Below are 13,901 nucleotides of genomic sequence, written 5' to 3'. Positions count from 1 at the left end.
GAAGGGAAGGAAATACATTCTGGACAGAATGATTTGGGAGCAGGACGAAAGGAGGGAAGAGGAGGAAAAAAGGGGGAAGGAAAGAGACCTCTTGAGTGTATTTTCCATCCTTAACATTCTTAAAGAAATGTGTTAGCTTGACTACAATAAAAAACGTGATAGGGGCTTCCCTGGTGGCGCGGTGGTGGAGAGTCCGCTTGCCGATGCAGGGTACACGGGTTTCGTGCCCCGGTCCGGGAGGATCCCACACGCCGCGGAGTGGCTGGGCCCGTGAGCCATGGCCGCTGAGCCTGGGCGTCCGGAGCCTGTGCTCCACAACGGGAGAGGCCACAACAGTGAGAGGTCCGCGTACCGAAAAAAAAAAAAAAAAAAAGTTATAGAGAAAGCAGTATAAAAGCAAAACCATGAGATCAGCAGAGAAGGTGTTCTCTACCACTCTGACCAAGAGAGCTGGTCTAGCCCCAGCACCTGCCTTGAGCTGCCCTCTCTCAACATCAGAACCTGGCTGATCTCTATAGTGGATGACATCTCTCTCCAGTTATCATTCAATCTCTCCTACAGCCAGACTTCTGGAAAGAATTGTTGGCTTGCCCTCCTTTTCCTTACCTCCTGTCCACTCCTTAGCTCCACCACTCCGCCAAAACCAGTTCTCCCCATGGACACCTCTCAGTACTGTCTTGGCTTCTCAGGAGCCTTTGACACCACACTCTTGTGCCCATCCTTTCTTGGTATCCTTTGGCAGTGTTTCCTCTCCAGCCTGACCTCTCAGTACTGGGGGCCCCAGCACTCAATCCTGAGACCCTTGCCCTCCTCCCTCTACCCTCTTTCCTAGGCAGTCTCATCCAAGGCAGTGTGTTAATCATTGTACAAACACCAGTGACCTCCAAGAGATATTGGCTTATCACTGTCTCCACTTGGATGTCTCACAGACTCATTCATTCATCCATTCATTCATTCTATTGAGCACCTACTATATGGCAGGAACTACACTAGGTACTGGATAAAGAGTGAAGAACAGAATAGGCATCCTTCATGCCCTTGAGCATTTTAACTTGACAGGTCAACAACTGAGCCGAAGATCTGCCCTCAACCAACATGCTCCCCCAAGCTCTCATCTCAATAAATGGCAAAATTTCCACCCACCTGCTCAAGGCAGAAATCTGATTAGAGCTGACACTTTGCTTTCCCTTATCCTACCTGTGGGGGACACACTCTAAAGTGATAAACCCCCTCCACTGAGTTATGTCTTTGTATAATCCCTTCTCCTTAAGGCAGAACCTGTGACATGTTTCTAATCAGTAGAATATGGCCAAGGTGATGAACGTCAGCCTCTTGTTCAGGTTGTCTTATATTGCAAGGGTGACAGGATGTCAATCCCATAGTTATAGGACTCCCATTATTATAAGACTCCATCCTGCAGGCTGAAGTGAGAGAGACACCCTTGTTGGCTTTAAAGAATTAAGCTGTCATATTTGTCAAGGAAGTGTGGGGGGTCCTCTGACAGCCAGAAAGAAAATGGGGAGCTCAGTGCTACTGCTGCAAAGAGATGAATTCTTCCAACAACCTGGGGGAGCTTGGAAGTGTATCTTTTCCCAGTTGAATCTCTGATTCACAGCCCCAGTCAGCACTTGGATTGAAGTCTGGTGAGATCCTGAGCAGAGGACCCAGTCAAGCTATGCCTGGACTTCTGACCTATAGAAACTGTGAGCTAATAAATGGATGTTATTTTAGGTCGCTAAGTTTCTGATAACTTGTTACTCAGTATAGATAATTAAGGCAGCACCTATTCAATCTATCACCAGAACTTTTTGATTCCTTCACTGAAATAACTCTCAAAAACATCCAATTCTCTCCATCTCCACTACTCCACCCAGAGCAAACTGTCATCATCTCCTACCCAGACAAATAGAATAGCCTCCTGATCTCCCCTGTCGCATTTGCCCCTCCTATTAGAACAGGGCCAAGACATGAAAGCAAGCGAATGCTTTGGCGTTCCTTCAATTCAACATTTATTCAGCAGAAATGAGAGAAATTGTCTATTAATAATAGTGGTGTGTCTCTCTTTTTATGCCAAAATGAGAGGCTCAATACATGTGATTTTTCTAAAGCAGATAACTTCTGGGGAGGCACATGAAACCACTTAAAATTTAAATAAATCTCTAATTTTCTGTAAATAGCACAACCAATAACATTATTCATATTTAGACTTTCAGCTGACTAGACCTAATGAGAGCTCTTGGCCGACTCACCTCAGGTTTAGAGCTACAGCTTGTATGTGTCTATCACGTGTTTAATTTTGATGAAGAACAATTTATGTTTTCCTTTTGTTGCTTCTGCTTTTAGTGTCAAGTCTAAGAATCCATTGACAAATCTGAGGTCATAAAGATTCTACCCCTGTTTTCTTCTAATAGTTTTATAGTTTGGGCACTTATATTTAGGTTGTTGATCCAGTTTAAATTAATTTTTGTATAAGGAGTGAGGTAAGGGTACAACTTCCTTCTTTTGCATGAGGTTATCCAGTTGTCCCAGTACAATGTGTTAAAGACAGACTCTTCCTTCCCCCATTTAATGGCCTTGGCACCCTTGTCAAAAGTCAGTTGGCCATAGATGTTGGGTTTATTGCTGAACTCTCAATTCTATGCCATTGGTCTATATATGTCTGCCTTTATGGCAGTGTCACACTGTTTTGAATGCTGTAGCTTTGTAGTAAGTTTTTTCTTTCTTTTCTTTTCTTTCTTTTTTTTTCTTTTTTTTTTTTTTTTTTTTTTTGACCATGCTGCATGGCATGTGGAATCTTAGTTCCACAACCAGGGATCAAACCCATGCCCCCTGCAGTGGAAGCATGGAGTCTTAGCCAGTGTACCACCAGGGAAGTCCCACTTTGTAGTAAGTTTTGAAAGCAGGAAGTGTGAGTCTCTGATTTTGTTTTGCTTTTTTAAAAACATTGTTTTGGCTATTTAGAGGCCCTCGCAGTTCCCTATAAATTTGAAGATCAGCTTCTCCATTTATGCAAAAAGGCTACTGGAATTTTGTTAGGGATTGCATTGAATCTGTAGGTTGCTTTGGAGAATATTGCCAGCTTAACAACATTAGGTGTTTCAATTCATGAACATGGGATGTCTTTCCACTGATTCAGGTCTTAATTTCTTTTAGCAACATTTTGTAGTTTTTAGTGTACTAGTCTTTCACCTCCTTGGCTATTTTTATTCCTGGGTAATTTATTCTTTTAGATGCTATTGGAAATAAAGCTTTTTTAATTTCCCTTTCAGATTGTTTATTGCTGGTGTATAGAAATGCAACTGATTTCTGTGTGTTGATATTGTTCCCTAAAATTTTGCTGAATTCATTTATTAGCTCTAGCTGGTGTGTGTGTGTGTGTGTGTGTGTGTGTGTGTGTGTATTCTATGGGATCTTCTTTATATAGAATCATGTCATCCACAAATAGAGATAGTTTAGGGAATTCCCTGGTGGTCCAGTGGCTGGGACTTTGCACTTCCACTGCAGGGAGCACAGGTTTAATCCCTGGTCTGGGAACTAAGATCCCGCATGCCGCACAGTGCAGCCAAAAACAAAACAAAACCAAAGCACAAATAGAGATAGTTTAATTCTTGTGTTCCAGTGTGTATGTCTTTTCTTTATTTTTATTGCCTAATTGCTCTGCTAGGACTTCTGGTACAATGCTAAATAGCAATGGTGAAAGCAGATATCTTTGTCTTGTTCCTGATCTGAGGGGGAAAGCTTTTAGTCTTTCATAACTGTGTATGATGTTAGTTGTGGGTTTTTTCATAAATGTCCATTATTGTGTTAAGGAAATTCCCTTTTGTTCCTAGCTTTCTGAGTATTTTTATCATTAAAAGGTGCTGTATTTTGTCAAATGCCTTTCCTGCATCTATTGAGATGTTCTTTATTCTTTTCCTTCATTCTCTTAATGTTCTGTATCGCATTGATTGATTTTCTTATGTTGAACCACCCTGCATTCTTGGAATAAATTCCACTTAGTTGTGGTATACAATCCTTTTAACGTGCTCTTGGGTTTGGCTTGCTAGCATTTTGTTGAAGATTTTTATATCTATATCTATATATCTGTTTTTATATCTATACTCATAAAAGATACTGTTCTGTAATTTGCTTTTCTTGTGGTATCTTTGTCTAGCTGCTGGCCTCATAGAATGTGTTAGGAAGTTTTCCTTCCTCTTCTGTTTCTTGGAAGAGTTTGGATAGAGTCAGTATTAATTATTCTTTACATGTTTATCAGAATTCACTAGTGAAGCCACCTGGTCCTGGACATTTCTTTCTTGTGAGGCTTTTGATTATTGATTCCATATCTTTACTTGTTAGAAGTCTGTTGGTATTTGCTATTTCTTCTTGAGTGAGTTTTGGTAATTTGTGCATTTCTAAAAAATTGTTCATTTCATCCAGATTATCTAATTTGTTGGCATACAATTGTTTATAATATTCTTTTATAATCCTTTTCTTTTAGATCTTCATTTTTATTTCTGATTTTGGTTACTTGCATCTTCTCTTTTTTTTCTCTTAGTTGAGCTAAAAGTTTGTCAATTTTGTTGGATCATTTTTAAAAAAAAACTTTTCTTTTGGTTTTATTGGTTCTCTCTATTGTTTTTCTATTCTCCATTTAATTTATATATGCTCTAAACTTTATCATTTCCTTCCTTTGCTAGCTTTGGGTTTAGTTTGCTCTTCTTTTCCTAGTTTCTTAAGGTATAAAGTTAGGGTGTTGATCTGTAAATATCCCTCTGAGCACTGCTTTCACTGCATCCCATAAGTTCTGGTAAATTATGTTTTCATTTTCATCCATGTCAGAGTATTTTCTAATTTCCCTAGTGATTTCTTCTTTAATGTACTGGTTGTTAAAGAGTGTGTTGCTCGGGCTTCCCTGGTGGCGCAGTGGTTGAGAGTCTGCCTGTTAATGCAGGGGACACGGGTTCGAGCCCTGGTCTGGGAAGACCCCACATGCCGCAGAGCAACTAGCCCCGTGAGCCACAACTACTGAGCCTGCGCGTCTGGAGCCTGTGCTCCGCAACAAGAGAGGCCGCGATAGTGAGAGGCCCGCGCACCGTGATGAAGAGTGGCCCCCGCTTGCCACAACTAGAGAAAGCCCTCGCACGGAAACGAAGACCCAACACAGCAAAAATAAATAAATAAATTAATAAACCCCTACCCCCAACATCTTCTAAAAAAAAAAAAGAGTGTGTTGCTCAATTTCCATGCATTTGTGAATTTTTCAGTTTTCTTCTGTTACTGATTTCTAGTTTCATTCTCCAGTCGTTGAAGAAAATATTTTGTATGATTTTGATCTTCTAAAGTTCATTGAGGTTTTTTTATGGACTAACATATGGTCTGTCCTGGAGAATGTTCCACGTACACTTGAGGAGAATGTATTTCTGCTGTTGTTGGATGGGATGTTCTGTACATGTATGTTCGGTTTACTTGATTTATAATGTTCTTCAAGTCCTCTATTTCCTTATTGATCTTCTGTCTAGATATTCAAGCCATTGTTTAAAGTGAGATATTGAAGGCCAACTCCAACTGTTATTGTAGAATTATCTATTTCTCTCTTTAATTCTGTCAGTATTTGATTCTTATATTTTGGGTGTATATGTTTATAATTATTGTATCTTCTCAATAAATTGATCCTTTTATCAATATACAGCATTCTTCTGTCTCTTGTAACAACTTTTAACTTAAAATCTATTTTGTCTGATGCTAGTATAGCCACCCCAGCTCTCTTGTAGTTACTATTTGCATAGAACATATTTTTCCAATCATTTCAACCTATTTGTGTCTTTGCTTCTAAAGTTTCTTGTAAGCAGCATATAGCTGGATCACAGATTTTTATACATTCTGCCAATCTCCATCTTTTAATAAATTGACCTTATCCATTTACATTTAAAATGATTACTGATAATAAAAGACTTACTTCTACCATTGTGCTATTTGTTTTCTTTATATCTTAAACTTTTGTCTTTATTTCCTTGAATACACCCTACTTTCGATTGATTTTTCTAGTGTACAGTTTTGATCCCTTCTTCATTTCCTTTTCTATACATTTTTTTAGCTATTATCTTAGTGGTTACCCTGGGGATTACAACTGACATCCTAAATGGATAAAAATCAAGTTTCAATTTATTCCAGCCCCCCAACCCCTGGAGGTAAAGACCTCCAGCCTCTGTCTTTATGACTGAAAGCAGCAAATTTCAGGCTGTTTTAGAACAGTCGCTTTCCCTACTTTGGCCATCAGGGTTCAGCAGGATGAAGGTTCAATCAAGAAGCTGTTGTCTTTATTTAAATGAAGTGTCAGGTCCAGTTTTTTATACTTTGATTTTATCATACTTGAAACTAAAATGCAGAACTATCCAGTTCAGTACTGGATACCAGTATTGCATGTCATGTCAACTATCCTGTTGGATACCAATATTGCATGTCAAAACATGACATCTGGAGACTAAATCCCAGTTCAATGACCAGCCACATGTGTTACTTTGGATACATTCTTTAGCCTATCAGCATCTCAGTTTCATCATCTATAAAATGAATTAATAGTAGTTCCTACTTCTTAGAGTTGTCACAGGAATTCAAAGAGATACATGTAAAGTTCTTAAAACAGCACCTAGCACAGAATGAATCTTCCACCTGAATGTTAGCTATTACTGTGTTTCCAGCTGTCCATCTCTTGGCACTTCCCCTCTCCAGCTCTACCTCTCTTTATCTACCTGGCTAATTCTTATTTTAAAAATAATCAGATGTTTTTTAATATCCATCCACTTAAAGTCTGATAATGCCAAGTGCTAGTAAGGACAAGGAGCAATGAGAACCTTCATACATTGCAAGTGGAAGTATAAATTGGTACAGCTATTTTGGAGAGCAATTTGGCAACATCTGGAAAAGTTAAAGGTGTCCATAATCCACATCTCAACAGTTACAATCCTAGGGGTATACTCTAAAGAAACTTTCACACCTGTACACAGGAAATGTGTACAAGAATGTTCCAAACAGCATTGCTTGTAATAGAAAAAATACTGGAAAGAACTTTAGTGTCCTTCAACAGGAGAATGGATAAATACCTTGGTAATCATAACATATAATCGTACATTGGAATGCTATATCACAGTTAAAATAGGTTCACGTAATGATGGGTAAATCTCAAAAACATATTGCTGGCTAAAAGAAACAAGTTTCAAAAGGAGATGTACAGTATGATACTTATTGTCAAAAAGCTTAAAATCATGCAAACTTGCTACACATTGTTTATGGATACATGCATATGTAGTAAAAGTGTAAAAACATGTGTGGGAAGGATAAACACCAAATGCAAGGTGATGGTTATCTTTGAGGAGGAGGTGGGGAAGGAGAAAAAGGAATAGAATTGGGTGGGGTTCACAGGAAGTTTCAACTGTATTTCTTTTTTAAAAAGCTCTGAAGCAAGTTTAATTATAAAATGTTAAGATTCAAGGAAGCTGGGTGGTGGGACAAAGATATTTGTCCAATCAGTCAGAAGTTTAAAAAAACCAAAAGCAAGATGAAGAAAATGGGAAGATTGGTTGAAAATCTGTATAAAGAGCATTCTAGGTCCCCAAGTAGTCAGGTGATTATCCCATTTCCCACCTGACCCATCCCATTTCCACCCCTTCCTCCATCTCCACCAACAGAGATTTATTTTCTATACACTCAAGCCCAGTGAAAGGCAGTGGGGAGGTACAGGGATTATAATGGGATTAAGTGGAAGTGGGCTGGAACTTTAAAAGCATTCTTAAGACTCTGGGAACACTCATAGCCAAGTTTGTAAGCCCCAAGCAACTAGAGGATCCTTCTCTGGAGAAAAGACCTCCCAATATTGACATTTGTGGGCCCTCTATGAAATCTGGCACATCATCAGTGCACCTTAGAGTGAAGTCCATTAATCCAGTGCTTCTCACCACATAATATGCATTTGAATCACCTAGGGATCTTGCTAAGGTACAGATTCTAAATCTGTAGTTTATGGTGGGACCTGAGATTCTGTATTTCCAAAAAGCTTCCAGAGGAAGCCAATGCTGCTAGTCCCTTTTAAGTAGTAAGGTGCTTGTTAACTCATCTTGTCCACACACTTCAGCCTCCACTCAGCTTTTTGGAGTCTCATCCCTAAATACGAACAGGCTGCTAAAGTAACCAGACTTTTGAGGATGGCCATTAACATAAATGAGAGAGATGAAAAAAAAAAAAAAGAAAAGAAAAGAAAAGAAAGAAACAGAGAGCAGTTTAGTTTAGTTTTTAGAGAAAAATTAAAAACAAACACACTATAGTATCCTCAGAAAGAAGATATTCCTCTCCATAAAACATATAATATCCTCAGAAAGATAGAAGATATTCCTGTCAATAAAACAAGGATAGAATAATATGGGAAGGGGAGTTGGGGAAAAAAGGTCTTGGGAATTAAAAATAAGAAAACTGAAACTTAAAATGGTTGAAGATAATGACAAGGGAATATCGCAGAAAAATAGAACAACAAAAACAAACAAACAATGGGTACAGAGTTTCAGTTTTGCAAGATGAAAAGAGTTTTTGAGATTGGTTGCATTACAATGTCGATAAACTTAACACTACTGAACTGTACACTTAAAAATGATTAAGATGAGAAATTCTATGTTATGTACATTTACCACAATTAAAAATAAAAATAAAACAAACCCAAAGAAACAAAAAATAGAAGAAAAAAATGAAAGGATCAATCCAGAAATCTAACTTCTAAATAATAGGCATTCCAGAAAGAGAACAAAAAAAAGTGGAGGAGAAGAAATTATCAAGTAAATAATCAAAGAAAATTTCCTCCAAAACTGAAGTACATGAGTTTCCACTCTGTATGAGTGCTCAGTACAAAAAAACTAAGAGTCACAGCAAAGCACATCATTATAAAATTTCCAACCAACAGCCTAAAGAGAAAATCCCAATGCTTCCAGAGATGGAGAAGATGTAACATACAAAGGATCAGGAATATGAACAGGAATCAGACTTTTTACAACTGCAACCCTGGAAGGTAAAAGAAAATGAATAATACCCTCAAAATTATGATGGAAAATTATTTTCAAACTTGAATTCAATAACCAGCCCAACTATAAATTCAACTACAAATCAAGTATTAGAATAAAATTAAGACATTTTAAAATATGCAAAGATCCCAACAACATATCCCCTATCTCTCTTCCTTACAAGGTTACTAAAGGAGGTGCTTTAGCAAAACAAAGAAGTAAACTAAGAAAGAAGGCATGGGATCCATGAAATGGGCAAAACCAGCCCATGACAGCAACGAAGGAAAATCCCAGAATGACAACTGTATAGCAAGTCTAGAGATCAGTCAGCCCAGATTGAAACAAGAGGAAGGAGGCTCTGGGACAAAGACTCTAGAGAAAAAAATGGAACTTATGCATTTGAGTATATGGAAAATATTGCTAGACTTTTGGACAGAGTCTTGGAGCACTTGCAGGGGTGGGGGCAGCCAACTGTAGATAATATAGAAAATTGACAAGTGAGGAAAAAAAGGCAATAATTAACTAAGAAAAATGGAGGGCTGTATAAACTAGAAGGCATGGCTGTACTACCTTTATTGGCTCATTAGTAAACAGTATTCGCAAACATAATTTAAATGATGATTATTGGTTTAACTAAAAATAGTTATATAAATGTGGAGGTGGAGAACAGAAGTGATAGACTCATTCATGTTCTTATCTATCACGGCAGGAAGTCAACAAATAACCCTTAAAATTAACAAATCAAGAATTAGTAGTATACACATTTATTTAGATACATGGATCTAATCTGTATAAATACCTAAAGGAGTTGAGGCTAAAGTAGGCCAGAGAACTGCTTTTTTCATTACAAGCCTTCTAGTATATGTATATATATTTTAAACTATGTATGCGTATTATTTTAGTTCAATAAACAACGTTAAAATGTTAGCATATAATTTGGGGGTATCCGCAATGTCTCGAAGTTTATCCATGGCCGGTAAATAAAGAAATCCGTTTTGAGGGGCTCTCTGGGCCTCGATGACAAGAGCTAGTTTTTTGCTCATTTTCTGCATTCCCCCTCCCCCTCTTTCCTGGGAGCACTTAGCATAAAATAAATTAATACATGTAAAAAGAACTCAAATTTGTCAGATTCTCCCTGGAGAAGAAAAAATACAAAACAAGACACACAGGCAGAAGGTACAGACGCAGCACAAAAATGAGTTCATTTCCCGCGTGCAGTTGAGTAAAGAAAGTATGTCTCTGGCAGATGTGCTGGAAGGTAAGGGTTTCAGAGGCAGAGAAAATCATGTTCGGGGCACCTTGGAGGCAGCTCCAGGCAGAGAAATGGAGGCATGACAGGAGACCAGGTAGGCTTATTCACTTCGGTGACTTCTCATTCCTTTCCTTCACTTGCCCTTTTAACACTCTGTAGTTACATAAATTGAGTCTGTAGTCCGTTTCCTTTACCAGACTATGAGCTCCACGGGGGGGGGGGGGGACCTCATCTGTTTCACGCGCCACTGTATCCCCAGCGCAGAGCAGGAGCCCATTAAACATCTGTGGAAGAAATGAATGCAAGATGGTGCCGCCGGACAGCCATTAGTGTGGCATGAGGAAGGGTCACACCGACAGCAAACAAGCTGAGAGCAAAGAAGCCGGCTGGGAGATGACAAGGGCGAGCTTCTTGTAGGGTCTCTGAAATTACAAGACGGGAAGAGTGGAAGTAAACCTTTGGGGAGTGCGGGAGGGAGACGCCGGACGGTGAGGCAGGCCTCGGGGAAAGACAGCAGGCTAGGAAACACACTACCTACAGCCAATTCGAGCGTCTATGGGAAAGTGGAGCTGGAACTAGCGGCACCGCACATGCGCATGCGCGGCCTCCGCGGCCTCCGCCCCCGCCCGGCGCGCCTGCGTGCGCGTGCACGAGGGGTCGGAGCGGAAATGGCGCCGCGGGGCCGCGCGTCCGGGCGGCGAGCGGAAGTGGGTGTGAGAGCGGAAGTGGCCGGCTAGAGCCGGGGGCTGGGCGGGGACCGGGTTCGTCGGTGAGGCGGCAGCGGCGGCGGCGGCGGCTTGGCAGGCGGGTTCAGGCTTCGGGGGCCAGGTCGGTCGGGTGGGTGGGTAGGTGTCTCCACAGTCAGTGCGTGCGCGGGCCAGCGCGCGCGTGTTCCCTTACCCCTACCCCGATCCCTTTCCCCTTCTCCCCTAACCTCCTACCCCACCCAGCTCCCCTCCTCAGGGGGCAGCAGGGCCGCTCCCTCCGTCCTTTCCTCCCTTACCCACCCTCACCCGCCCTTGTTTCTCCTTCCCCTGCCCGGGGCAGCCGCCGCCATGATCCTGCTGGAGGTGAACAACCGCATCATCGAGGAGACGCTCGCGCTCAAGTTCGAGAACGCGGCCGCCGGGTGAGCGCGCACTGGGGGCCGGGGGCTGGTGGGTGGCGGGGGAGGCAGAGTTGACCACTGCTAATCGTTCAGCCCCCCAGACATGGAGGAGGGAGGTGGGAGACCTGGCAGGGTGTGGGGACTGCCCAGGCGGTGTAGACGTGGGCGGTGATTGGGCGCGGTGGGGTGAGGGGCAGAGATGCGTGGGGAGAGGCTCAGAGGAGGGATGCGGAAGCAGTGAGTGGACAGGAGAGCGCGTGCCAAAGTGCAGGAGACCTGTGGGACGTGAGGGTAGCTTGGGCCAGAACTCTCGCTGGAGAATCCCATTGCCCGCTGGAGCGAGCAGGGGACCACTTCCCTCTGTATTCCCCGTCATTGTTCAGAACCCGGAGAGAGCCCGTTTGGGATTGTGTTGGAAGGAGTTTTCAGGAATTCCCAGGACTGGAAGAGGAAAAAAGATGCAGGCCCAGATCACCACCAGTCTCTCCCCACCCCCACCCTCGTCTAAGGGACCGGGAGGGAAGACTGAAGGCAGGCCCAGCCTTGCAGCCGGAAAACCCGATGATCTCTCTAGTTTACCTTCCCTGAACCCAGCTGTGAGAGACACTGGCCGTTTTGTTACATTTCTCAAGCAAAGTTAGCCGTCCCCCACATCCACAGCCCTTCCTTATCGCTCTTCTGAGGTTCTAATAATCCTTTCCCCACCCGCTGTCCTCTATCTGGTTGTTTATCTTTTAAATTCTTATACCATACCCCTGGTCTGTGATTTCTTCTGCAGTAATTCTGGCCTAGATACACAGTTAAAAGCCTCCAGAGTCTATTAAGTTCTTAGATGAAACCTGTTTTTAACCATTGGCTTTTTTAAAAGTGGGCTTTAGGACATGTTTCAAAGGCACCCTTCTCTGTCAAACACGAGAATCAGTAGAAGACAAACTCTTCCCCCAAAGCTGCTTTGCTTTTCTAATATATTTAAACCAAGGAGTTGATCTTAGCCACGGATGGGGCTTCACATCTTGCTTACACAGTTGAGGAAATAAGTGCAAACCGTTTCTGGTGAACTGGGAACTAATAATAAGAGAGCAAGTGCTTGGAGAGTCACAGATGGAAGAGGATTGGTGGAGGGGAAATTCTAAGTGGACATAATGAACTTGTGGCTTGGAGGCATTAAAAAAAATACTTATAACCCACTGCTTAAATTGAACATATTGTCTCCTATCTCTTTTATAAGGCCACAGATTTTATCTGTAAAACAAAGCACAACGTTTCTTGAAGTAACACAGTGAGCAGTAGCTACTGTTTCCTGCCAGGGACTGCAGTTGCTTATATTTTAGGCTAACTTGCTTCGTGTCTTCACCCTCACTTACCAGTTGCTTTGCATTTTAAATGTTCAAACGAATCAGCTTAGTGGCTTATTTTGGGTGATTGCTCTGTCCTTTTTGAGCAGTGTAGCACATAGGAGGAAGTTAAATTGACTTCTGCATTTTCACAGTTGATCTCAAGTGAATTCTCAAGTTTAGACTAGCAAAAAATGAGACCTGGGTGGTTATAAGCTGATCTACAAGATAAATGCCTGTGCATTTCAAGTAGAAGCATGCCTTGTAGTGTAGGAGTCCCTTCACACCTACTTGTTTGTTAATAACTTGTGATTCTGAAATGTAGCCCATTACGCAGAGCTTCAGCTCTTCTGCTTTTAGAACATGACTCTTAAAAAGAGCTACTGACCATTTCAGTGGGAGTAAAGTAGGCACTCAAGTCTGGAAGGCCTAAGTTAGAACTTCTGGGACTTTTTTTTACAAAGTATATGTTGTAGCAATGTTGGATATTGGGGCAGGGCAGCAAGTTTTGGCTTTTATCCTGGCCCATCTTCCCTTTGAGGTGTGTCTTTAAGTAAGTGGGCTCAAAACGTATTCTGCTGCAAAGCACTTTGAACATCTTTGAAAAAAGACTATGATATTCAGCCGAGGAGGTAGGGCTTTCCTGGGATTGCAGATGTAACACCTAGCAGAAGCCTGTTTCCAGGCGGAGTGTGAATTTCCAGGCATACCAGTACGGTGAAGCAGCAGAAGAGTAGTTAAGAATTTATCAGGGTGCATGTCTAGCCAGGACTTCCAGAGAAGCGTAACCAGTGTGATCATCATAGACGTCTGTAGAGTTCTCCCAGTGCTCAGCACCAGGAAGGAACAGGAAGGGGGGACCTTTCTGAGAGTACTGGCAAAGTGACAGAGGACCAAAGGGGTGACACGTGTTGGGATGGAGATCAGAGAAAGATTAAAGAAAGGCAGTAGTGCTATGGAGAAACCCTGGAGATTTGAAAGGCTTGGCCCTTGTGGGAACATGCTGGGAGAGGTCAGCTCCACCCTGCTTTACACTTCTCAACAAACCAGTTGGGGAAATCAGGTTCTGAGCAGCCTTCCCCAGAGTGAATCTTCCATCTCCACAATGTCCAGTAATGATAGCCAGTAACTACATGTGGCTAGTTAAGTTTAAATAAAAATTAATTAAAGCGAATTAAAATTAA

General features: G+C 41.7%; 1 protein-coding gene across 2 annotated transcripts in view; it reads left to right on the top strand.

Annotated features, from left to right (window-relative positions):
- The first annotated feature begins 10,997 nt into the window (after positions 1–10,997).
- Positions 10,998–13,901, top strand: part of ARPC2 (actin related protein 2/3 complex subunit 2) — a 29,510-nt gene continuing 26,606 nt past the window's right edge. Inside the window, exons 1-2 of one of the 2 annotated variants that reach the window (XM_082629769.1) lie at positions 10,998–11,103; positions 11,323–11,404. In XM_082629769.1, the coding sequence (XP_082485895.1) occupies positions 11,331–11,404 (74 nt within the window). In that variant the 5' untranslated portion in view covers positions 10,998–11,103; positions 11,323–11,330. Of the gene's footprint in view, positions 11,121–11,322; positions 11,405–13,901 lie in introns of both variants that reach the window. The other variant, XM_082629770.1, reaches the window with a different exon arrangement.

The sequence above is a fragment of the Mesoplodon mirus genome (genome assembly GCF_964341445.2).
Source record: "Mesoplodon mirus genome assembly, chromosome: 8".
Classification (NCBI taxonomy): Eukaryota; Metazoa; Chordata; class Mammalia; order Artiodactyla; family Ziphiidae; genus Mesoplodon; species Mesoplodon mirus.
Note: the sequence above shows the minus strand (reverse complement) of the source record. Positions and strands in the feature narration are given on the sequence as shown.